The sequence below is a fragment of the Phytophthora ramorum genome, assembly GCF_020800215.1.
Source record: "Phytophthora ramorum isolate Pr-102 chromosome Unknown Phyram_PR-102_s0017, whole genome shotgun sequence".
Lineage (NCBI taxonomy): Eukaryota > Oomycota > Peronosporomycetes > Peronosporales > Peronosporaceae > Phytophthora > Phytophthora ramorum.
Genome location: NW_027150663.1, coordinates 1215134 through 1238871, shown reverse-complemented (window position 1 = coordinate 1238871; position 23738 = coordinate 1215134). Strand labels below are relative to the sequence as shown.

The 23738-nt window shown below is 55.7% G+C and overlaps 8 protein-coding genes across 9 annotated transcripts; 4 read left to right on the top strand and 4 right to left on the bottom strand.

Annotated features, from left to right (window-relative positions):
- Window positions 1–8957: 8957 nt before the first annotated feature.
- Window positions 8958–9794, top strand: KRP23_13439 (uncharacterized protein; the record flags this gene model as incomplete). Its single annotated transcript, XM_067884153.1, has 4 exons — window positions 8958–9212; window positions 9271–9375; window positions 9436–9529; window positions 9595–9794. The coding sequence occupies 4 exons, from the start codon at window positions 8958–8960 to the stop codon at window positions 9792–9794; spliced, it is 654 nt and encodes a 217-aa protein (XP_067738764.1).
- Window positions 9795–9906: 112 nt separating this feature from the next.
- KRP23_13438 (uncharacterized protein) lies at window positions 9907–11670 on the bottom strand (the record flags this gene model as incomplete). The annotated part of the gene is made up of 1 exon (XM_067884152.1): window positions 9907–11670. One exon carries the CDS (start codon window positions 11668–11670, stop codon window positions 9907–9909), a length of 1764 nt encoding a protein of 587 aa, XP_067738763.1.
- A 107-nt stretch (window positions 11671–11777) lies between these two features.
- On the top strand, window positions 11778–12788 carry KRP23_13437 (uncharacterized protein; the record flags this gene model as incomplete). The annotated part of the gene is made up of 1 exon (XM_067884151.1): window positions 11778–12788. The coding sequence occupies one exon, from the start codon at window positions 11778–11780 to the stop codon at window positions 12786–12788; it is 1011 nt and encodes a 336-aa protein (XP_067738762.1).
- Window positions 12789–13056: 268 nt separating this feature from the next.
- On the bottom strand, window positions 13057–14439 carry KRP23_13436 (the record flags this gene model as incomplete). 2 transcript variants are annotated; one of them, XM_067884149.1, is made up of 2 exons in its annotated part: window positions 13057–13872; window positions 13944–13949. In XM_067884149.1, 2 exons carry the CDS (start codon window positions 13947–13949, stop codon window positions 13057–13059), a joined length of 822 nt encoding a protein of 273 aa, XP_067738761.1. The 2 variants fall into 2 exon arrangements, with proteins under 2 accessions (XP_067738761.1, XP_067738760.1); XM_067884148.1 differs by having other exon boundaries at window positions 13057–14439.
- Window positions 14440–14575: 136 nt separating this feature from the next.
- On the bottom strand, window positions 14576–15660 carry KRP23_13435 (uncharacterized protein; the record flags this gene model as incomplete). The annotated part of the gene is made up of 2 exons (XM_067884147.1): window positions 14576–15499; window positions 15556–15660. The coding sequence occupies 2 exons, from the start codon at window positions 15658–15660 to the stop codon at window positions 14576–14578; spliced, it is 1029 nt and encodes a 342-aa protein (XP_067738759.1).
- Window positions 15661–15770: 110 nt separating this feature from the next.
- On the top strand, window positions 15771–18544 carry KRP23_13434 (Cotranscriptional regulator FAM172A-like protein; the record flags this gene model as incomplete). The annotated part of the gene is made up of 4 exons (XM_067884146.1): window positions 15771–15792; window positions 15861–16073; window positions 16137–17691; window positions 18385–18544. The coding sequence occupies 4 exons, from the start codon at window positions 15771–15773 to the stop codon at window positions 18542–18544; spliced, it is 1950 nt and encodes a 649-aa protein (XP_067738758.1).
- Window positions 18545–18612: 68 nt separating this feature from the next.
- KRP23_13433 (Dual specificity protein phosphatase 2) lies at window positions 18613–19553 on the bottom strand (the record flags this gene model as incomplete). Its single annotated transcript, XM_067884145.1, has 3 exons — window positions 18613–19121; window positions 19220–19385; window positions 19440–19553. The coding sequence occupies 3 exons, from the start codon at window positions 19551–19553 to the stop codon at window positions 18613–18615; spliced, it is 789 nt and encodes a 262-aa protein (XP_067738757.1).
- A 272-nt stretch (window positions 19554–19825) lies between these two features.
- KRP23_13432 (E3 ISG15--protein ligase Herc6) lies at window positions 19826–23606 on the top strand (the record flags this gene model as incomplete). Its single annotated transcript, XM_067884144.1, has 8 exons — window positions 19826–19908; window positions 19973–22562; window positions 22629–22703; window positions 22774–22863; window positions 22937–23062; window positions 23124–23280; window positions 23344–23486; window positions 23577–23606. The coding sequence occupies 8 exons, from the start codon at window positions 19826–19828 to the stop codon at window positions 23604–23606; spliced, it is 3294 nt and encodes a 1097-aa protein (XP_067738756.1).
- Between the last annotated feature and the right edge of the window lie 132 nt (window positions 23607–23738).

Sequence of the window (23738 nt, the reverse complement as noted above, 5' to 3'; positions counted from 1 at the left end):
TGATATGTAGGCTGTCTATCTACACGGTACGCGCTGCCTTCGCCCACGGCTTGCCTGTATTGCTTGCCAACATAATACTGACTTTACTGAAATAGAACTTGTATCCATCGTGTTTGTGTCGTTCGTTGTGAATGCCACACCTCAGGCGAAGCAAAGAAATATGGGTAGTGCAGCCTTCGGCGTCGGATCGGTAATGTCGCCTTCGAAGATGCGCTCCCGGTACTGACCAAGAAGGTCATCCAGATCGCCAGTCTTATGCAGCGCACGCATGCCCTTGACGACAGGACCAACGGCAATGTCTCGAGGCCCCTGGGCCGCCAAGAACTTCAGCGTCTGCAATTCTGTCTCGACGCCGAGTTTGTGGACTTCTGCCTTAAACGCAGGGGGCGACGGATCCAGTTTGAAGCCTGAAGGTAAGCACAGGTTCATGAATGCTACTGCATACCTGAACTCATGAAAGATTGCCTTACTAACAGTGGTTGATTCGTACATGCGTGACACAACAGTAAACCACTTGAACCACACCGTGACTAACGGTTTGGAGGCACACTTACGAGCTCGCTTTGGTTGGCCTTGCGCGGAATCCTCGAGAGGTTGCAGTGTAGTTTTCTGTGCGTGATTACCAATATACTCCGCCTTCAACTCCACTGCTGCAAGTCTTTTCTCCACATGTGTTTGACGGAGCAACCGCTCCCTAAACTACTGCGACTGCTTCTACAGAAGAGGGAACATATTGACCTAAGCTGCTGTTGTTGCGTTTCCCTTTTCTTCAGGAGGCGGTTTGAAGGCAGCGCGGAGCGTGAGCGACCATGCAAACAGTTTGGAGCCACGTATTGCGAGCGAATCGAGTGCTTCGCGGACGTGAACAACGTAAGAACAGCTTGGACGGTGGTGCTGCATATCGGGGAAATACAAAATCGGCGTCACCAACAAGATTTCCAGCACCTGGGTGTCAATGTTCCAGGCCAGCTCTGGAAACCCCGCTACCACCGAGAACAGGACTTAATGCAGCTTGTCGACGCGGGATTTGACGACATCATCCAGGCCGGACGCGTGCCTATTGACCCCACCCACTCAACTGACGTGCTACTTGTTGATCCTCGTGTGTTGTGTTCAGCATGTAGGAAAAGGCCTTGCTCACGCGGAACATGTTCCGGCGCTCTTGCTCGACACCCCAGTCGGAACCAATTCGACTGTCAATGTTCGCGTACATGGCTCCGTCACGCCTGACGAAGTGCGATGTCAGCCGCTTGGTGAGTCAACTACCCTGTACCACAGACAGTTCTGTAATAGTGACTAAATCGATTGATGTAGGGTTTAGCGTCGAGAGCTGTACGTTTTGGATGTGGTTACGGCGCTGTGATAGTTAGCGCTTCATCGATCTCGCGGTTGAGCAGAGGGATCAGGGCGAGGTCTTCGTTCTCACCTCGAGCATCGGTCGTACACAGGGAAGCAGCAACAGCAAATTGGGGAAAGATGCGGGCTCCTGGTGTTTGCTGGAGGACCGAAGCGACGGCATAACCATAAGTAATAGTTAGCACTATAGAAAATAAAGGCATTGATTGTCACCTTGTAGTATGGTCACCAGGATATACGCACAGCTGTGCCTTCTCCAATTGCTCAGCATCGGAGCCACAATCGTACAGGTACCACATTGTGGCCACTAGCGCCGCGTCCAGGTCGTCAGAGTTGGTGGAAGCGTGCACATAGAGAGCCGAGATAATCGCCTTTAGATCCTTCTTCGTGCGCGGAGGGGCGTGTTTCGTGATGCTCTGCTCCAGTCTTTTTCATAGTACCTATCTAGCGTAGCTAGCATCTTTTGCAACTTTTTCGCTACGCATTGTCTTTGCTGCGGATACAGACCCACCAGTCAGTTTTTATCATTACAGAAGTATGAAAAACATTGTTTATCGACAGTGTTACGCCTAGCCTTCCTACCCTTTTCACCCATACTTTTCAAGAATAACAAACATGCTTTTACCTGTGTTGTCTTTAGTGATGCGGTCGTGCATACTCAATATCACGTAACGAACGATTCCTGCCAGATATTTGTGGAATGGCCCGATTGGCGGCGTGCAGTTTTAGAATCCTTTCTATTGGTAGATTCGCCTTTGTCGATTGGGCAAAAATACTCAAATGTGTTATTTCTATTAGCGGAAATGCAAAGAACAAGGTTCTAATTTGGGGCCAGAATGGCAATGACATGAGAACGGTCGCATTTCAAGACACCAGTGCTGGTCCTGGGCAACGGTGCACCAAAACGATTCATTCTCAAAGTTGCCGAGTTCTGAAAGTAGCCAAGCGACCAAGCGACCAAGCGACCAAGCGACCTAGTGACTGCGACCGCCAGCGACTACCGCCCAGTGATCGTAATGAAGCCTTTCGGGCTTCGTAGCCTTGGTGTGGCTGCCTTGCTTGCAGCACTTGCACGTCCGGTTCACGCTACTCCTATCAGTCTGACAGCCACCACTCTCTACACTGCGGCAAGTCAATGCGGTGCAAACCCTTCGAGCCCAGGAGTGCCTGTTCAAGTCACTGCAGTGCCTGTCACCGGCAGCGGCTCGTGTTCAGCAGTTCGAACATGCGGGGCCTTGAGCAGCTTGCTGTATCCAGACGTCAACTGTTTCACCTCGGATGGCACCGCAGCTGGCGCTTTTGAAGTGGCAGTTAAAAACCTTTTCGGGTTGAATCCGTACCTGATCGTGGAGACGTACTCTTCGGCGAGTTGTGCAGCTCCTGCCGACATCACTGGGATAGCGGCATACTGGGCAGATGGCAAGTGCCACAAGACTAATACGTCTGCCAGCTACAAAGCGACGAGGTCGTCGGGCGGCTCCGCGTCGGTACTCACGTACTCGACTGCTGATTGCACCGACTCGGCGGCGTCCACATTCATGTGGACTGCGGCTATGGCGGATCCGAGTACTGGAAATACATGTGATGGTAGTGCGAATGGTCTCGCGAACAAGAAGGTGTACGGTGGCGGAGCGACGTTCTACTTGACATCGATTGTGAGGTACGACACGAATGTGGGTGGCTGTAGCTCTCCTACGGCGCCAACACAGCTCTCAACTACCATTGGTACCACCGATACCTGTACAGCGTCGTCGACTTGCGCAGGTTCTGCTGTCCCATATACTAGGACGAACTGTAACACTGTTGCGAACTACAAAACCGACGTAGCTACGATGTACGGGTCTAGCCCTTACATCCTTGTGGAATCATACGCAGCAGCAAAGAGCTGTGATCCAGCTTTTTTAACTGGCATAACGACGTACCTGGCGGACGGCAAGTGCCACAAGACAGACACAGCAGCGAGCTACCGAGCAACTAGGGCTGCGGACGGTTCAGCGTCGATACTCACGTACTCGACTGCTGATTGCACCGGCTCGGCGGCGTCCACATTCACGTGGACTGTGGCTATGGCGGATCCGAGTACTGGAAATACCTGCGATAATACTGCGAATGGTCTTGTAGACAAGAAGGTGTACGGTAGCGGAGCGACGTTGTACTTGACATCGATTGTGAGCTATGACACAAGTAACGGTGGGTGCATCTCTCCTGTGGTGCCTGCACAATTTGCAACCACCAACGTTGCAGCCACCGACACTTGTACAGCGACGTCAGTTTGCGCAGGATCTGCTGTCCCATATACTAGGACGACCTGCAACACCGTTGCGAGCTATAAAACCGATGTTGCTACGATGTACGGGCCCAGCGCTTATGTGAGTGTGGAGTCATACCAAACTTCAAAGAGCTGCGACCCTACTTTTTTGGCAGGCATTGTGACGTACCTGGCGGACGGTGTATGCCACAAGACGAGTGCATCGACGAGCTACGTCGCCACGCGAGCGGCGGATGGCTCGGCGATTGTCAAGACCTCGGCTAGCAGTGATGTGTGTGCAGGCACGGTGACCACGTTGGATGTGTCGTCGTCTCAGGCGAAGGGCCAGTCATGTGCTGCTGATGCGAATGGTATCTTGGACAATAAGATATACGGCGCCGAAACAACGACTCTTTACTTGACGTCGGCGCTGGGATTCGACGACGACACTGGTACGTGTGTGTCTCCTGCGGTTCCGACGTCTGTAACGACGACTGTGGCAGCTTCTTCGACTGCATGCACGGCCACGGCGGTTTGTGGCGGCACGGTGGATCCCTGGACTGGTACTGCGTGCAGTACGTCTCTGACGTATTCGAATGATTTGTTGGCGCTAGTTGGTACGAAGCCGTACGTTATGGTGGAGTCATACACTTCTAACAAGCAGTGCGATGGTACAAAACTGTTGAGCAAGACGACGTACTTGGCGGATGGTGTATGCCACAAGACGGGAGGGACGACGAGCTACGTCGCCACGCGAGCGGCGGATGGCTCGGCGATTGTCAAGACCTCGGCTGGCAGCAATGCTGTGTGCAGGCACGGTGACCACGTTGGATATGTCGTCGTCTCAGGCGAAGGGCCAGTCATGTGCTGCTGATGCGAATGGTATCGTGGACACGAAGGTCTACGGCGCCGGAACAACTACTCTTTACTTGACGTCGGCGCTGGGATACGACGATAACTCGGGTTCCTGTGTGTCTCCTTCGGTTCCGACGTCGGTGACGACGACTGTGGCAGCTTCTTCGACTGCATGCACGGCCACGGCGGTTTGTGGCGGTTCGGTGGATCCCTGGACTGGTACTGCGTGCAGTACGTCTCTGACGTATTCAAGCGATTTGTTGGCACTGTTTGGTACTAAGCCATACGTGGTTGTGGAATCATACACTTCTGGAAAGAACTGTGACGGCACGAAATTGTCGAGCCAAACGGCGTACCTGGCGGACAGCAAGTGCCACAAGACGAGTGCTATGTCGAGCTACAACGCTACACGAAAGGAAGATGGTGCCATTACGATTAATATGTTCGCAGACTCGGCGAGTTGCGATACAGCTGGAACGACACTCGCTATGACTGCAGCGCAAGTCACAGGCAACTCGTGCGCCAGTGATGGAAATGGCATCCCTGACACCAAAGTGTACAGTAGCGGTGCAGCTTCAGGCTGCACGGACGGCTACTGGGGATCGGTGTGTGATAAATATTGCGCGACACCAGAACATTGCAACAGCGTACGATGTGATCAAAGTAGCGGGACAGGAGTCGAATGCCTGTCTTGCCAAAGCGGCTGGGAAGGGGATACGTGCGGGTCTTCGTCAACGTCTTCGTCAGCAGCTGATACGCCGAAAGCAACACCAAGCTGGACAAGGGAAACCCTCACAAGCGATGCGCCACTGACAAAAATGGCAGCCCTTTGGATTCAAGTATCTCTCGTTTTCTTTGGAATTCTTGGTTGTATTGAGGCAAGTTACCTATAGCATCCTGGCTTCCGAATCATAGACGATGACGTTGCAATGCATGCATATAAATCAAAAGTGCTTTACTTTCTGAGTGTAGCTCAATTTCGTTTCATGTCTGAAGTGTTATAAAAAAAATAGTTTACCTTAGTGAGGATCCAGCTATAATGAGCCATACTTACGCTTATTTGTCGGCGCATGGAGAGGCGATTGAGAACATGTTCGTGGCATGCTACTGCAGTACCAAGTTACTGGGTGCCGCTTCGCAATGGTCACGAAATCTTTTGTCAAAAGTGCCCCGCAGATTCCTCGAGTCACCGGTGCGATGAAGCCCTTCAGGCTGCAAAGCCTAAGCGCGCTTGCGTTCTTGTTAGCAGCTGCGAGCACGACCGACGCTGTTAACTTGGACGTTTCCGCTAAATACGATGTGGGGCCTTCGTGCACAGCTCATGTTTCGGCGACGGCACCACCACTGATAGTGACAGCCACGGCAAGTGCTTCTGCTTGCGCTGCCCCTACTTCGTGGTCTTCGTCGGCGTGTAGTGCGGCAGGAGGGGACGGCCTTTTTTCAGCTACTAGCTGCTCGACGACGGATGGCACTGCGAGTGGCGAATTTATCGGGACGAAGCTCGTGACTTTGTTCGGCACTTCGAATCCGTATGTGACTATCGAGGAGTATACCGACTGCACAGATACCTCTACTATTACGAAAGTCACTGCATACTTGGCGGACGGCAACTGCCACAAAACGACCGCATCAACAAGTTACAGAGCAGTCAGCAATGCAGTTGGAGCGAAGGTTCAGTTGTACTCGGACGATACCTGCACCTCACTAGGGGCCCTTACGAGTGTTACAACGGCCGATTTGACTACGTGCGATTCAGCGAAGGACTTGAAGGTGTACAGTTCTGGCACAACCCCGGTCTACTTGCTGTCGACGAAGACCTACGCTTCCGCGGCGGGCTCTTGCAAAATTGCAGACGTGCCAAACATGGTATCGGCAGTAAAAGTCGACCCGCTTGATGCAGCATCCTGTGTGACAACGATGGTTTGTTCGAACCAGAATTTTCCAGCTACTACCAGCACATTGTGCAGTTCTTCGGCATCATACGTGGTGGACATGACTACTGAATTCAGCTCGGCTCCTTTTGTGACAGTGGAGACGTACACCAGTTCTGGATGCGCTTCTGCAGCGCTCACGAGCATCAAGACGTATTGGGCAGACGGAGACTGCCACAAGAAAGATTCATCGACTAGTTACAGGGCTGTACGCAAGCCGGATGGCTCATCGTCAATTCAGTTGTACGCGGACGCCACCTGTGCCACGACTACTGATGCAACAGTTGTTACGGTAGCGCAGGAGAATACGTGCGTTGGTTCTACGAAGGTGTACGGGGCCGGCGTGACGTCGTCGGGTACTTCTTCGACGGTGTTGTCCTCGACAATGCTCTACGACACGGACGTTGCCAACTGCCGGTCTCCTGGAATACCGATACAAGTGGCAACGGCAGTGGTTACGGATACTGCTTGTGTTGCATCATCGACTTGCAGTGGCGCAGCTGCCCCGTTCACGGGAACGCTATGCAGTTCAGCGCTGACGTACAAGGACGATTTGGCTAATGCATTCGGGACGTATCCATACGTGATCGTGGAGAAGTACACTGCTGGGCAGTCTTGCGATGCAACGGAGCTGGCGGGTATCACGGCGTATGTGGCAGACGGCAGGTGCCACAAGACTGGCAACACGGCGAGCTTTATTGCGACAAGAGCGTTGGACGGCTCTGCGGCAGTCGTGACGTACACTGACTCTGACATGTGTGCTACGGCAAGTGGAGTGGTGCTGACTGTGACGGCAGCACAAGCAACGGGTAACTCGTGCGCCAGTGATGCCAATGGCGTCTTGGACATGAGAGTGTACGGCGGTGGAGCGACTGCCACAGTCTACTCATCAATAGTGAGTTATGGCTCCTTCACAGGAGGTTGCAAGCCGCCGGCAGTGCCGACGCAAGTCGTGACGACCCTCGAAAGCTCAAGTGCCTGCAAGTCGACGAGTGCTTGTTCTGGTACTTCCGCTCCGTTTACAGGTTTTGCGTGCACTTCGATCTTAACGTACAAGACGGATATGGCCAACTTGTTCGGAGGGACTCCACACATAATCGTGGAGCGGTACGCTCCCGGAAAAAGCTGCTACTCAGGAGGACTCATGAGTATCACGACCTTTCTCGCGGACAGCACATGCCACAAGACAGGCACCAGTGCGAGCTACAAAGCTACACGAAAGGAGGATGGTGCCATTACGATTAATATGTTCACGGACTCGTCGATCTGCGATACAGTTGGAGCGACGCTCGCTTTGACTGCAGCGCAAGTCACAGGCAACTCGTGCGCCAGTGATGGAAATGGCATCCCTGACACTAAAGTGTACAGTAAGCGGACGCAGCTCAGCAATACTTGTCGACAACGATGGTCTACGATACCAAAATGGGTGACTGCAAGCTGCCAGCGGTGCCGACGCAGCTCTTTTCAGCGGTGGTGGACAAGAAATCTTGCGTATCGTCAAACTATTGCACGGGTGGATCCTCGCCTTATAATGGCACAATTTGTACGTCTACCTCAAGCTACCAGAAGGATGTGGCAGCCGTGTTCGGCTCGAATCCATACGTGATCGTGGAGAAATACGGCAGCGGGAAGAGTTGTAGCGCGACAGCTCTCTCCAGCATCGGGACGTATGTTGCGGACACCAAGTGCCATCGATCGAGCTCGAGTACGAGTTTTAGGGCGATCCGCAAGGCAGACGGATCGGCCACGATCATGACGTACAGCCGAGTCTGGAAGCTGTGGCCGCGGTCCCAGCGACTCTCGCCGTCACAGCCGAACAGGCCACCAGCAACTCGTGTGCGAGTGGATCTACTGGTGTTGTGGACGCCAAGCTGTACGGTGGTGGAGCGACGCCGCTGTTCCTGACGGTGACTGCGGTCTACAGTTCAAACGTAAATGGCTGTAAATTGCCATCGACTCCGATGATGTGGGTTGCAACCCCGCTGAGCGTCGATGTGTGTGTGCTGTCAGCCGGTTGCCGTTATGCTGGGCCCTTGCCCACCAGCACCGTGTGCAGCTCCTACGCGAACATACCACGAGGATGTGGCTGTCGCGTTTGACTGGAATTCGTTCGTGACGGTGCAGAAGTACATCTCCGGAAAAGGGTGCTCCGAGTCAGCACTATCCAGCGTCACTACATACTTGGCTGACGGCTCTTGTCATAGCTCAAGCTCGTTCGCCAGCTTCTCTGCGACGCAACGCACCGATGGCTCGGTGATGATTGAGATCTACATGGACTCGATGTACTGCGGGACGGAGGGCTGGAAACTGACTGCGAGTGCAGCCCAAGCCACCAGCCACGCTTGCATCAGCACTGGATTCGGAGACATCAAGGTTAGCAGCATACAAAAGTGAGATCGAGCAGGGTAAGTGATGCGACCGAGAGAGGGTAATTGAAGTACTAGTCTGTAGCTATAATGATACAGCTACCGAATGTAGTCTTGATATTTGTATTGCGACCACCGAAGCCTGTCAAAAGATCGCGAAACGACGCCGATCAAAATCTTTCGTAGCTGCTCGAGTCCGACATGGCGCCCCTGCTGTTCTCTCTTCTCCTGCTTCTGTTCGTCCACAGCGTCAACGGCGCACGTTCTCCACCTCAATTGCCGCGTCAATTCCAGGCGGAGGTGCAAGTTCTGTCGCACCTGACCGACCCTCGACAGGAGTATCCGCCGTCCATGGGGAGGATGAGAGTCCAGTACGACTTCGACCAGCAGCTCGCGCGGGCCGAAATGGTGGAAGGTTACAACGCAGGGAAAACCTTCGTGCGGCGCTACGACGAGGTAGAATCTATTGGTATTTGGTCATGTATCTCTTTGGGTACTGAGGCTTTTTGGCTAGAAACAAGAGTTCATGGTCAAGAGCGGAGAGTTCCGCAAGTGCGAGCGCGCGTATTTAGGGGATACGATGCCAACGCCCGAGATCCCTTTTGTCCAGGAGTTTGTGGTACGCTATATAGTCTATTCAATTGAACAAGGTGATGAAGCTGACGGCGGTGGGATGTAGGCGATGGAGAGTGTGAGAGGTAAGGTGTGTGAACACTGGATGCACGCGCATGAAGATGTCCGTGTGCATGTGTACAGCGATGTTGCTACGAATGGTACGAGTGATACCTGGTTCATCTCTAGACTCGACATCTTACAAACCTTGGTTTTACCGGTCCAGTTCCTATTCGACTGACGGAGGAGAACCTTATCGACGGACAGCCGACCATGTTGCTGACGTTTGACCTGCTGAACGTCCACGTGGGGCCGCAGAACGTGTCGAGTTTCTCTATTCCGGACGGCTACGAACCGAGTGACTGCGTACGAAGTGTGGGGGGCTTCCCGTACATCCACGCGTTCCACTACTACCTGCGATTCTAATACTTAGAAGCGAGTCAACGATGGATAACTGTTTTTTTTCTCTCGATACAAATGTTCATCACTCGAGCACAATGCAGCTGCCCCTGTCGGCAGCGACGTGTCGGTATCCTGCCTATCTCCAGTATTCTCCTGATCCACCCATATATCCTCCGTTGTTTTGCTGCTGCTGTTGTTGCTGCTGTTGTTGCAGCTGCTGCTGTTGTTGCTGCTGCTGCTGTTGTTGCTGTTGTTGCTGCTGCTGCTGCAGCGCGTTGTCGAAGGCTAGTTGCCGACCACCAAGAGGCGGCAATCCCATGCCGTTGAGTGGCTGGCCCATAGCGGAGTTGGTGTACCCTGCTGAGCCAAACACGTTGGGATCTTGGGTGGTGCCGTAGTTGCCGAACTGGTCGCCGTAGTACCCCGCAGTAGAGCCATACCCATAACCTCCGAAGCCCATCGGCAATCCACCGGTAGCGTTGCTGTTGATCGTGGCATCTTCCGGTTCAAAGCCCTGGTGATACTGCGGCTGGGGAGGAGCCAAGTGGTGCATCTGCATCTGCTGCTGGGTCCGGTACAAATCCTGGAATACGGGTGGCTGCAATTGTTGCTGCTGAATCGGCTGGTGCTGACCCTGCATCTGCTGGTTTTGCTGGCTCACAACCTCCTTCATGATGTCCTGCGTCGAGTGGAAGGCGGCGTTAAGTAACGCCTGCGTTCCGTCCGGGACATAGTCGTCTCCATCTTCGCCCTGATTCACTTCAGTTTGCTCCGTGATGCTCTCAGGTTGCAACGGCTGCTGGGAGTACTGCTGCACGGACTCGTCCGGGCCCGGCTGCTGGTGCATCGCAAAGATGTCAGCGGCAATGGCAGCGTGCTCCTCGTTGACAGTGGACGCAGCACCTTCCTCCAGCGCTCCGCTCTTGTCGCCCGTACTGGCAGTCACCCCAGGCGCTGCAGCGCCGGTCTTCTCCTTTTCTTTCTCCTTGGCCTTTTCCTTCTCCTTCTCCTTGGCAGCCAGTTTCTGCTTCTTCCTCTCCTCCGCCTTCTGCGCCTTCTCCGACTCGATCTGCTTCACCTCATTAATATCAATCATGGAAATGCGGCTTCTCTGGCGCTTGAAGCGCCCCGCGTCAGCCTTGCGTCGGATCTCCGACGACAGCTCCGTCAGGTTCTTCTTCTTCCCCACCGGAGGCTTCGCCGCCGCTTGCGTCAAACGCGTCGCCGTCGACGCTGTAGCCGCCGTCGAAGCTGCCATGGCACCCGACGCCCCCAGCGGCCGCGCCATCTGCGGCCGGTGTAGCGGCTTCTTCACGGGCGACTCGCTCACCTCGTCCTCCTTCCCATGGGCGTCGTCGTCCTCTCCGCTCACGGTGAAGTGCGTGGTGGTCGCGGGCGCCACCTGCGGCCGCAGCGACGCGTTCAGCAGTCCGTTCTCCAGCGAGAAAAAGTCGTCGAGCGCCACCTGCGACGAGCCTCCGCTTCGGCGCTTCTTAGGAGAGGAAGCCACCACCTGCAGCACTTTTGAGGCGGTGGCCTCTAATTGGGAGTGCAAATACGAGTCTGCGGGCTGTCCGTCGGCCTGCAGCACCAGGAACTGCTTGACGATGCCGCCGCTGACCTTGACCCACTCCTCGGCGTCGCTCTCGGCCAGTCGCAGCAGCGCGTCCACCTCCTTCTGGCCAGCAGCAGCGTCGGCTTCGTCTCGGCGGATGCTCAATAAGGACAGCAGCAGTCGCACCTTAATGGGCGTCTCCAGGTGCGGGAAGCTGCCGCGCGCCTCCGCCAACTTTGGGGCCGTCAGAAGCCCCCCGAACTCGCGCGAACTCCACTCCAGACGCAGCTTCTGCAGCAGCCACGCGTCGAACGAGGACGGCGTCGACGCAGCGGCTTCCACCATTTTAGGCCGATTTTGTATTCTCGCTGGCGAGAGACAAAAATCAAAATGTTGAAGTGGACCACATAAACCGCTTGAAAACATCGAATTTTGATTTGGGAAATCGCTAGATGAATGCAATGAGCACCAGGAACACCAGGTTGGGCACGGTCAACTACTCTGAAGACGAGATGCAGCGCCTGAACGCCAAGGTGCGCGCCGTGCTGCCGCGAACGGACGAGGACTGGCTGCGCGTGGCCTACGATTTCAACCACCAGCGGCCGTCTGCCGTCCCGTTCCGAGGCGTGGACAGCCTCAAACGCAAGTTCACGAAAATGCTGTACTGTTCGCGGGGTGCCAGAGTGCCGGACTACGTAGTGGAGGCTAGGAGGGTGCGGGATCTCATCAGCCAGCGCTCGGAGGAGGACGGGGATGAAATGACGGAGGCGGAGGGGAGGGACCTGGCACTCAGGTTGCAGCAGATGGAGGAGGAATATCGACCGGTGGTGGAGGGCAGGAGGCTGCAAATGACGGGGGATGAGACGGTGCCGCAGATATCGGCGGGGGGTATTGGGGTGTTGAGGAGGAGTGTGGAGGGCAAGCGACGCTTCAGTGAGGACCAGACGCCGAGTGGCCGGAAGAAGCTGAAGGTTTGGATGCCGATTTCTCGTGTACGGGAGCTGATGGGAAGTTGGGATGATACTGCGACAGAGACAGAAGAAGCTTCGACGCCTGCAAGTACACTATCCGCTGTTAGAGCAGGATCGAACCGCCATACCTACAGGACCTCAGTGAACCACCAAGGAGGTGGGGTTCTGTCTGATTCGGGAGCGACGCCACCGCCCGCTGGTGATACGGCCCGACCAGCTTCAACTCGTGAGACGCAGCCATCCGGGGTCATGGACTTGCTGCTGCAGCTTATGGCTGCACAGCAGATTGAGAACACCCATCGACTAGAGGCAGAACAGGCACGACGAGAGCAGGAAAAGCGCGAGCGTGATGCACGTCGACGTCAAAAAGACCTTCAGCGTCAGCAAAACCACCGAGAGCTCATGCTAGCAATGGCAGCAATGGTGGGCGATCGATTTCCAGATTCCTTAAAGCATTATCTGAACGAAGATGAGCACCCGAGCCGGCAGTAGGGACCCGCAACACAAGCGCCATCTTCATATACAACGTCAGTTCTGTTGCCCGAACATCCGGTCGGGACAGCGCCCATTCTACGGCCGATTCTGTGAAACTGCATGTGAACCCTGAGTAAATGAACCAGCCCCGGTGACGTTGTAGCAATTTCCTAAAGGCACAACAAATTGGGATCACGCTGTTGATTGACTACCTCAAAGATTAGAAGTCGCAGAGGACATCCTTTCTTCTCGCAGGTCTTCCTATTGGCAGCTAGCAAACACGAGCTCAGAAGTCTTGGTCGGAGTCTGAATTTGTCTCCGAGCCCGATGCCCCCGATCCTGAACCGGAGCCAGAGCCAGAGCCAGCATCGGAGCCGGAGTCATCATCGTTGTCAATGAGCTCACCAGAGTCCGCTAGTGACACCTGATCCGAGTCCGAGCCATCTGCAGCAGCACCTTTCCCTCCAGCGCTTGGAGCTACGCCATCGGGAGCGCTTTCGTCACTTGAATCGTCGTCGTCACTGCTTCCACTGCCGCTGCCACTAATGTCCGAGCTGTCCTCGTCAGAGCCAGCTTTCTTCTTGCTCACAGCAGCACGGCCCTTCTGGTTGCTCCCGGGGATGCTCGCTTGCCGTGCTTTACCACTATGTCTGTTGTTATTGTTGGCCTCCATCGCGTCCAGCATCGAGTTCTCAATCTGGTCCTCCTGCTCTCCACGCAAGATGGCCAGCTCGTCGTCACGGAACTTCTTCTGCAGCTTTTTGAGCGACCTGTCGTTCTCAGCGAGCTTCTTCATCTCACGACTGTTGTGCAAGTCCAGCTCGCGTTGCAGGTAGTCGAGGTTGCGGAAGCGCTCACAGTAGATGGCATATTGGCGTTCCAGCTCCTTCTCCAGCTTTTCGTATTCGTCCATGAACGCCGGACGAACATGCTGCAAGCTCTTGAGCCGCTTTTCGCTGCGTTCGAGGTCTGTCTGCGCCTTTTTGATCTTAGCAGCGAGAGCTTTCTCTTCGGCATCCAGCTCCACGACTTGGCGTTCAGTCAGCTCGACGTTCTCTTGCAGGTTGACCAAAATCTCCTGGATACTGCGCTCGAGGAACTTCTGCTCGCTCGAGTTTTCGTTGTTGGTGGAGAGCGCGTCCAAGAAACGGATGGCTTGTTGTCGTGCATCACGGACATCGAGCTCCGTCTCCAGGAGATCGTACAGCTTGGCACCGGACTGCGTGATGTCCGATGCCAGCTGCCGAGTGGCCTTCGGGTCCTTCACACGTGAGCCCAACAGAGACTTCACCGACACCTCGTCGTCGTCGTCGTCAGGCTCTTGCTGTGTAGCGAGGTCGATCCGCGAGGCTTCATACAACACGCGAGCCAACTTGATCAACTCCTTGACAGCAAAGCCGTCAGCTGCGTAGAGCCGCTTCGGGTTGAGTCGGATGCGAGCCTTGGCCAGTACTTCCGTCGCCACCTGCGTGAGGAACTCCACCCGGTCGTCCTCCGTGTCAATCTCCTCCGTGACGCTCGAGCTCGGGTCGTACTTCTTCACCATCCAATAGAGCAGATCCGACACCAGCTCGAAGTTGGGCGTTCGGAAGTTCTCCATCGAAATGGGGCGCGGGTAGCCCAGTGCACGCATCATCTCCGTCAGGTTTCGCAGCTCGCGGAACGACATCGTTGACGCGTGTTCCGACAAGCTATTGATCCTTTAGCGCAGCAGCAACAGCTCGCTTTATCTCGCTCCCTTTTTGGCTGAGGCGATCCACCCGACGCGGTGCGCCGTTTCGCGGATCCGGGATCTCTGCGCCGCTCTACGCTTGTCTATCCTTGCGCCTGTACCTCGCCAGCATGGTGGCGTTGCCAGACGTGCCTCCAGTGTGAATGTACATGAGCTCTCGCTCGCTACCAGTAGAGTCCTCCTCCCTAACCTCCCCATCAAGTCTCGAAGCAACACCCAGCCTACCGCGATCCAGCACTTCGTCAAGCACTTCATCGTCCGCAAACAGCGTGTGCCAAGCGAACGCGCCGTACACGAGGTCGAAGTCCACCTCGGTCTCCTGCAGCACCTCGTGGTACATGTCATGCAGCGGCCACCACAGTCGTCCAAAGTGGCTTTTCCGCTCGGGCGTCAAGACCTGCGGCAGCAATGCCGTCTGCAGTTGTAGCGTCGGGTCTTCGTCAATAAGCTGGCGGAACTGCAGCTGCAAGTACGCAGCGTCGCCCACACAAGGGACAGCGTACAACTTGATCTCTGGGTGGAGATGCTGCGCCAAGTACAGCGCCGTCGTGCCTGTACCACAAGGCAGCACAACCGAGAAACGCTTATCCTGCGTCTCCACGTACTCGTTGATCTCCTCAGCCAGCAGTTTCACGCCGTCCTGCGCTTCCGGGAACGCAGCTCCTTGTGGGACGTACAGACTCCTCGTGCCCGGTGGAAGTCGCAGCTCTCCATCCAGAAACGCCGCAAAGTCGCGAGTGCGAACCAGTTCGTGGTACGCGTCAGGATGCAGCTGCACGTGCTTCATGCCCAAGCTCATAGCCAGCGCCAGGTTCCCCTCTTCCTGTTCTTCTCTCAGGCACAGTTCCCGACTGAAATACGTGAAAGGCACTTGTCTGGCATCGGCCAATTGCGCCAACGCCAACATCGCGTTGCTCTGAGAGCCGCCGAAGCTGAGCAAGTGCGCGTCCGAGAAGAACTCGTCGCGCTGCCTCACGAACCAGTACATCTTGCGCATCTGCAATTGATACGTCAGTCTCCAATAGAAACAATGTCCACAGCCTCTTGCAGTACCTTGTTCCCCGCCAGGTGAAACACGTCGTCCCTCTTCACATGAACGCGCTGGCCGCGGAAGACCACACGACTCACGGGCGACTTGCACCACCTCCAGCCCTGCATTGTTAGCTCGCTTTAATTTGCGTCCATATTCGTACTTAGTGATCGTCCACAACGCGACGAGTTCATCCGTCGGCGTCAGTTTCCAAGCGGCTTCTCCCCGGGACGGCGGCATGCGGCGTCTAAGCTCCCGCAGTGCGTAGCTGCGTCCTCCTCCTGTGTGTGGTGACTGTGTAGACTGAACTGACTGCTGACTGCTGCAGGCGCGGGCAAGAACTTCAGCCTCAAGAGCGAGGAGGATGTGGAGGAGCTCATGCAGACGCTCGTGGCGCAGATCCACGCCAAGCTCAAGAGCGAGCTCAACCTGCGCGAGATCTTCATCCCCAACTCCAAGGCCGAGGCGCGCTGCAGCGTCTTCGTCTCGCACAACTACGCGGCGTGTCCCAAGCTCTGCGTCTTCATGCAGCCGGGCGAAGGTCCGGCTTTTGTCTTTTTCTTCTCAGCAGTTTTACTAATGCTTTACTATATATTAACGACAGGTATGCAGCCAGGCATGTGGAGCCGCACGATCCACCCCAAGACGGGCTTCCAGGGCTCCATGATCCCGTACTTGAAGACGGCGATCCAGGGAGGCTACGGCGTCGTGATCTTGAACCCGAGCACCAACTTCTGCGTCGTGAATGGCCACCGAGCCAAGATCCTGCACTCGGCCACGCCCGAGGCCCACGTGGCGTACGTCTGGAAGAACTACATTGTGCCCAACGCGGCGCAGGAGATCAGCTTCATCGTGCACGACAACGCCGGCGTGCTGCTCAAGTCCTTTCTGTCCTCGTTGAGTGGGCACGAGGAGCAGCGGGTTGGCGGCATTGCGTTCATTGAGTCGACGCACCAGGTGTCGTCGGGGGATAGCAACGCGCTGAGGGAGATGCTGCGTGAGAAGGCGGTGAACTTTGAGGCCTCGACGGAGCCCATGTTCACGGTGATCGGGTCCTCGAAAGCACGACTTGGATGCACCTCGCTGTCGGTGGGACGCACTTCGGGCGAGGCGAACAACCGCGAGTGGACGGTCCACTCGGTGCAGACATCGGCGTTCGTTTTCCTGCAGTCCATTGCCAATGGCATCGAGGACTCGCTGCATGCTATCCGCGCAACGTTCCCGAACAAACTCATTGTCACGGTTAATCGTGCACGGCTGACTGGACAACCGTACAACAACCCGTTCGCGGTGGTGCAGTGCGCTGGACAAAAGAAAGAGACGGTGGGCAGTCATAAGCACACGATGGACCCCGAGTGGAACCAGACCTTCTCCTTCCCCGTCACGTCGAGCGAGGCTAAAGTTGTGATCATAGTGAAAGACAGATCCTTCCCGATGAACACGTCGCTGGGCCAGGTCGTTGTGAACATGAGTGAGGTGGGCTTGAACCGCGCTGACCGTCGATGGTTTTCACTGCGCGACGAGAGAGTGCCGACGGCGCACGGTAACGGCGAGGTCGAGCTGACACTCGAGTGGGTGCACGACACGTTTGTGGCTCGCTCGGACTCGTTCATCCGCGGGAATCGCATGCCGACACTGGAGTCTCAACAGCAGGGGGGCGATGGCGAGAACTGCTGTTACCTGTGCAAGACCACTTTCGTCTTGCACCGCCGGAGATACTGCCGCATGTGCTTGCGTCTGGTCTGCACGTCGTGCTCCGATCGCCTGTTCCTCCCAGGATTTAGCGAGCCGAAACGGGTGTGTTCTGGTTGCTGTGACCTTCAAATGATGCTGCACAACAAGCTACCGCGCATGAGTCCGAATGGCAATGCTGCGAAGGTGCCATCCGACGAGAAACTGGCCGAGCACACGCAGCGAATGGAGGCTATGCGGAAGCGTGAAGAGGCTGAGAAGAGGCCGCTTTCTATTAACGACTTCGACCTACTCAAGGTTGTCGGTCGCGGCGCCTTCGGTAAGGTGCTTCTGGTTCGCAAGAAGGACGGCAAGAATGCCGGCCAGATTTATGCTATGAAGATCCTCGTCAAGTCGCATATCATCAAGAACGACCAGATCGAGAATACAAAGGCGGAGCAGCATATCCTAAAGGAGATCAGCCACCCGTACGTGGTGCGGCTGCGGTACGCGTTCCAGAATGCCGACAAGCTGTACTTGATCATGGACTACTACCCGGGCGGCTCCATGTTCTACCACTTGCGCAAGTCGAAGCGGTTCGCGGAGGACCGTACGCGGTTGTACATGGCACAGTTGCTCACAGCACTGATGCACCTACACAGCAAGCAGATTGCCTACCGCGACTTGAAGCTGGAGAATATTTTGATGGACCCGAAGGGGAACATCGCCCTGACCGATTTCGGTTTGTCGAAGGAAGGGCAACTTGTTGAAGGCGCGATCCGCGCCTCTCAGTCCGACTCGGGCATGAAAACCATTTGCGGTACAGCCGAGTATATGGCACCCGAGCTGCTGCGCCACCAACCGTACGGGAAGGTGGTGGATTGGTGGAGCTATGGCATCCTGCTGTTCGAGATGCTGACAGGGCGAACTCCCTTCGTGGATCGCAACCGCCGGCAGATGTTCAAGAACATTATGCAGTCGGAGGTGATCTACCCCTCGCACATTTCGCCGGTTGCACGGTCGCTCATCTCGAAGCTGCTGAACCGCGACCCCGCACGGCGACTCGGTGGCGGCCCCAACGGCGGCCGCGACATCATGGCCCACCCGTTCTACGAGTCCATCGACTGGGACCAGCTTATGCGCAAGGAGATAGAGCCTCCTTTCGTCCCCAACGTCTCTAGCGTGGACGACATCACGAACGTGCCCGAGATGTTCCAGAACATGGCGGCCGTGGACTCTCCTGTCAACAAGAAGAACGGCGAGGGCCACCACTTCGACGACTTCACGTACCAGGAAGAAGGATTCATTATGCGCGCAACGCACAACCCACACGAGCACTGAGAGAGCTATGCTAATACATCGTCTGTACATTTCGTTGCAGAGCAGCCTTGTTACATGCACCAGCAAGCTCACTCTTCACGGTCCAGCTTCTTCTTCTTACTGGACGTGTCTCCGTCCGCATCGACTCGATGGCGCTTCAGGTTCGGGGGGAAACTGGGTCCGATGACCACCTTCTCCTCCTCCTCCTTCTGCAGTGTCACACTGTCGCCGTTGCTATCGTCACTGGCGGGTTCTGACTCGACTTTCCGAGCTCGCATGAGGTGCGGCGGCAGTTGTGGTCCAATAGAAGCAGCAGCAGCTTCATCATTGCCGTCAGATGCTGGTGTCGGAGGCAGTTGTGGCCCTGCTGGTCCGCGTACAGCTCTAGCCCCTTTATCCTTTGGTACAGTGCGCTTCAGACGGCGCTCATACTCTTCCAGCTGCCGACGGAAGCTCTCGTTCGGGTTGGCAATAGCACGACGCTCGACTACGAACGCCAACGCCTGCTCGAAGCTCATGGATCGCAGCTTCATGAGGTACGCCACGACCATGGACGACGAGCGACTCACTCCTTTGTTGCAGTGAACGAGGATCCTGCCTGATCAAGATGGAAGGAGAATGCACACCACACGCCGTACTTGGCCATCGTTAGCAACTCCATCTTGTAGCAAAGCCCCCACCAACAGAGGAAGATACCATAGTACTTGGCTTGGTCTATGAAGGCGATGCAGCCTTCCAGCATCCCCGAAATGTCCTCCGCCTTGTTGTCGAAGATGGGGCAGCGTCGATACGTGAACGCCTTGTCCTTCTCGAAGAAATTGGGCACTCCCGCCACCGGATCCATCTTCTTCGGGGGCGTCACCTGCATCATCCATCAGCTTCCGTCTTCCTGTCCAGCATGCAGACCAAAACTTACATTTAGAATGTGCGTGATGCGCAGACGCTGTAGCTGTTCCTTGTCACGCGCGTGCGCTCTGGAACCGAGGAACACGTGCTCCAGTATCTGCGACGGCTCGGCGTCGTCCCCCATACCTCTTAGTTTTCGCTCCAAAAACTGCAAGGGATCCGTTATTGAAAATGGATGGTGTGGTGTGCACGACGTGAATTCCCCATCGATGTTGGACAAGTATGTCGAGCATTGCTAAGGTTGGAGCCATGCCAACATGCTGCTCGATAGCGACCTGCAGCCCTAGTAGACCCGAAATCCCTGCCAGCATTTCAACGACCCTCGAGCGCGTCGCGGCTCTTCGTCTTGACTGCGGATTGCCTTCCCCCGAGGCAAGAAGGTGACGCTGCTCAACGATGGGAGGTCGGTTCTCTCGAGTGCAGTACCGAGAGCAGGATGCTGCCGTTTTGAGCCACTTGGTGCTGCTCACTCAAGTTTGGTGCGTCCCTAGATACCACGAGCTGCTGCTTTTTGACAGCTAACGTTGTTGTGTGTGCTGGTAGGGGGCTGGATGAGATTGCATTCCTGTCGATGAGGCTGCGTCGCCTGTCGTTCAACTTCTGCCTCACTTTCCAGCAGTTTGAAGACCTCGTGGGGCTTCGTAGCAATCCGCTGTTCAAGACGATGCTGCATCGCTGGTTCGCCACTTTCCAGAACACCCACAGCAGCAGCATCGTGAATGGACTCGAGTTCCTTACCGCGTTGGCACTTTCCACCGCGGATGGGAAGCTGGACGAGAAGGCGGGGGCTGTGTTTGACATCTTCGACTTTGACGACTCGGGCGCCATCACGCGCGACGAGCTGGGGATTCTCATCAAGTCGGCAGTCCGCGGCTTGTCGAAGGCCACGAAAGGCTTGGGCCCAAGACTTGCAGCGCTGTGTCCAATGCGTGAGGTGGCCGAGCTCACTCGCCAGTGCTTCGTGCACTGCGATCTCGATGACGAGCAGGATCTACCCCGTGCGCGGTTCATCCTTTGGGTCAAGCAGACGCCTAAAATCGTGAACTTGCTACGTTGCTTCGTGCAGCGAGAGTACCTGTCAGAGGATGAAGCCGCTCTAGTTCTCCAGAGGTGCACCCGGGGGATGCTGGCGCGTCGAGAAGCAGCTGAACTTCGTCTCGATCTGCAGCTTAAAGTGGAGCAGGAGCTGTCCCAAGCAGCCCAGAAGATCCAGGACGTGGTCGTCACACGCAAGAAGAAGCGAGAGCGCTTACGACAGCAAAAGGTGGAGCAGTTCGCTCACCATGGCGCAGTGTATTCGTTTGGTGCCAACGCTCGAGCCCAGTTGTGTCATGCTCGCATGGAGCTCACTCGACACGTGACGTCTCCCTTGCTGGCGGCATTTTTCAAGAACAACGAGTTGCGTATATCCCGCGTAGCACTGAGCGAGACGCACGCGAGCGCTGTGGCGTCTGATGGTCAAGTGTTCACGTGGGGTGCGGGCGTACCAGGTTCTTTTGGCTTCCTCTTGCCGCCATCGTCACAAGACGGCAGCAGTTTTAGCGGTGGAGGTGGGGTGATTCGCAGACAACCCACTAGAGTGGACGATCTGAATGACGTTGTCATTGTTGACTCGCGACTTGGTAGCCACCACTCGGTCGCTCTGAGTGCTGGCGGGTTAGTGTATACCTGGGGCTCTGGTGGCTACGGACAACTCGGGCATGGCGACTTTGCTACAGCAGATGAGAGTTCCGAGCGCAGCGACGCCATCTTTCGATCCCAATTCGACCCACACAACGGTCGAGAGTATCCCGTGATCGATTTGCCAATGCAACTGGACTCGAGCTACTTCGAGGAGATGAAGGTGACGCAGATCGCTTGTGGCTACTACTTCACGTTGGTCGTGACGGAAGACGGCAGCGTGTTCAGTTGGGGGGAAGGCTCCGATGGGCAGTTAGGCCTGGGGTTCGCGGACGCTTTTCGTGTAGGCTTCTTGGACCCCAACATTAGCGGCAGCAACTTCGTGTACATCCCGTCTCCGACGCGTATCGACGCACTCAAGGAGCCCATCGACAGTGTTGCGGTGGGTGGCAACCACGTGTTCGCTACTGGTCGTGCACCAACAAGACACGTGTTTGAGTGGGGCGCTTGGAAGCGGCGTGGTGCCTCGGACGCACGTGAGAGCGCCTTCACGCCTCTGGAGAACGCTGCGCTCTCTGCTCTCAATGTGCACCACATTGCAGCTGGGAAGGAGCATGCGCTAGTTGTGGCCTCGCGCGTTCAGGTCTCCCTCACCATTGACCAGTTCCCTTATCGTCGTCGACCTAGTGGGGCTAACGACGATGAAAAAGACGCTGAAGACAAGTCTCTGCGTGCGATTGCGCTGTGTGCAAGGTTCGGATCCCAGCCGGCACAACTCTCGCGTGCGATCACAGGCTCAGTCTTCGCCGTGCCATTGCCCACCGCTGACTTCGGGAGTTCCTTTCAGACGAACTCAAGTGTATCAGCTGCATCGCCTGCAGCAGCAGCAGCGTTGAGCGCTGCAGTGTATAATCGCTCAGACGCGCACCTCCGATCGAGTCTCGCCCGCTGTACTGGCAAAATTGCATTACTTGATCGAGGGACATCCACAGGCCACTGGGTATCGCTGCTAGTGGACTCAACGTGCCCTCCGGAACTGCTGGAGATTCCGTGTGTACCAGCAGCTTTTGGCCCACCATTGAACGCTACAGGAGTGCGGGCCCAGCTTTTTTATTCGCCCGAGAGGTTATCAAGTCTGCGTTTGTACGTCCGGCCGGATGAGGTTGTTGGCCGCATCGCCGTGCTGGAGTTTGGCCAAGAAGACGTTGCTTTTGATGCAGACGCTCTCGAGGCGAGTGAACTTATTGGGCGGCTCATGCATTCTTTAGTTGCGCTGGTCAAAGATGCCCAAGACGCGGGTGCTGTGGGTGTCGTGGTCATTTTTGACTTTCTTGAGGCCGACGCTTTCTCGCTTGAGGTGGATGACGAGGATTGCGACAGTGCTGCCTTCACGATTCCTGCAGTCATGATACGCAAGAGTCAGCATGGCGAGCTGTTGCTCGAGCAGCTTCAGACCCCTGGAAGGCGACCGTGGTCTATACTGTCGCACAAAGAAGACGTACTGGGAAAGCAGGTAAGCCTCGATGCTTCGTTTGAGAGAGATGCAATCCCTTGATTCATGACACATTGTTGTGTGCAGATTTTGACGGCGCAGAAGGCTGGGGCGAAGGCAGTGATGGTCGCTCAGACTCGCGTTGATCCCGATCCAGCAAGGGTGAGCAAGCGGATTCTGAAGTGGTCTGATCTATTCGGGTTGTTAACATGCACGGTTGCTTGTTCTGCAGTTGGGAATGAGTGTGTTTGGTGCAGGTGACGATGAGAAAGCTCCTAGCAGCTCAGGAGTGAAAATCCCGGTGATATCAATCCCTTACGGGGTAAGCACCAACGGCTGCCTTTAACATGTTGGAGCTGCTCAATGATGTCTATCGCGTTTCTCAATCCATTTAGGTGGGAGCTCGAATGAAGTCGAATTTGGAGGGTGTTGAAGCCGAGGACTCGCAGTGCCGCATCGCCCTGGCTGGCGCAGGGACGCTGTATGCGTGGGGACTCGCGGAGAACGGGCGACTGGGACTGGTATGTAGTAGACCTAAAAAGTTATCTTGATGTTTGGTTGCTCACAGAGGGTGATGCACAGGGCGACATTGAGAACGAGTCATTGTTTCAATCGGGCTACGATGGTGCTCGACAAAAGAGCTACCAATTCGTACAGGATCCGGAGGTCATATCGACGCTGCTGTTCAAGGAGATCACCCACATCTCGTGCGGGGAAGAGCACTCAGCTGCAGTGTCCAGTACGTTGTGCTGCCCCCTGCCACATCGATTGACCTGACATCATTGCTCGTTTGCTGCTGTAGGCGATGGTACGCTCTACTGCTGGGGAAGTGGTCGCTACGGAAAGCTCGGCACCGGATCCTTGGAGGATGAGGACACACCTGTGGCCATCGATGCGCTGGGGTCCGTCAAAGTCGCTCGCGTCGAGTGCGGCGTGAACCAAACGGTGCGTACAACTTCAACATGCATGGAAATGGCTACATTTCCCGAAAATGTCCACTAACGTCCGCCAATGTCTTCCTGTATGTCCACACAGCTGGTCGCGACGCAGAACCCTTCCCTGTAGAGCTGCTATAGACTAGTAGTAGCGATTGCCACTACTGCAGCAATCGCCACAGTCCGCGAACGAATTAGACACCGTTTTATAAATCGTCGCATAATTCACCCAATCACGTCACCACCTCTCCTCCGTCGTTTT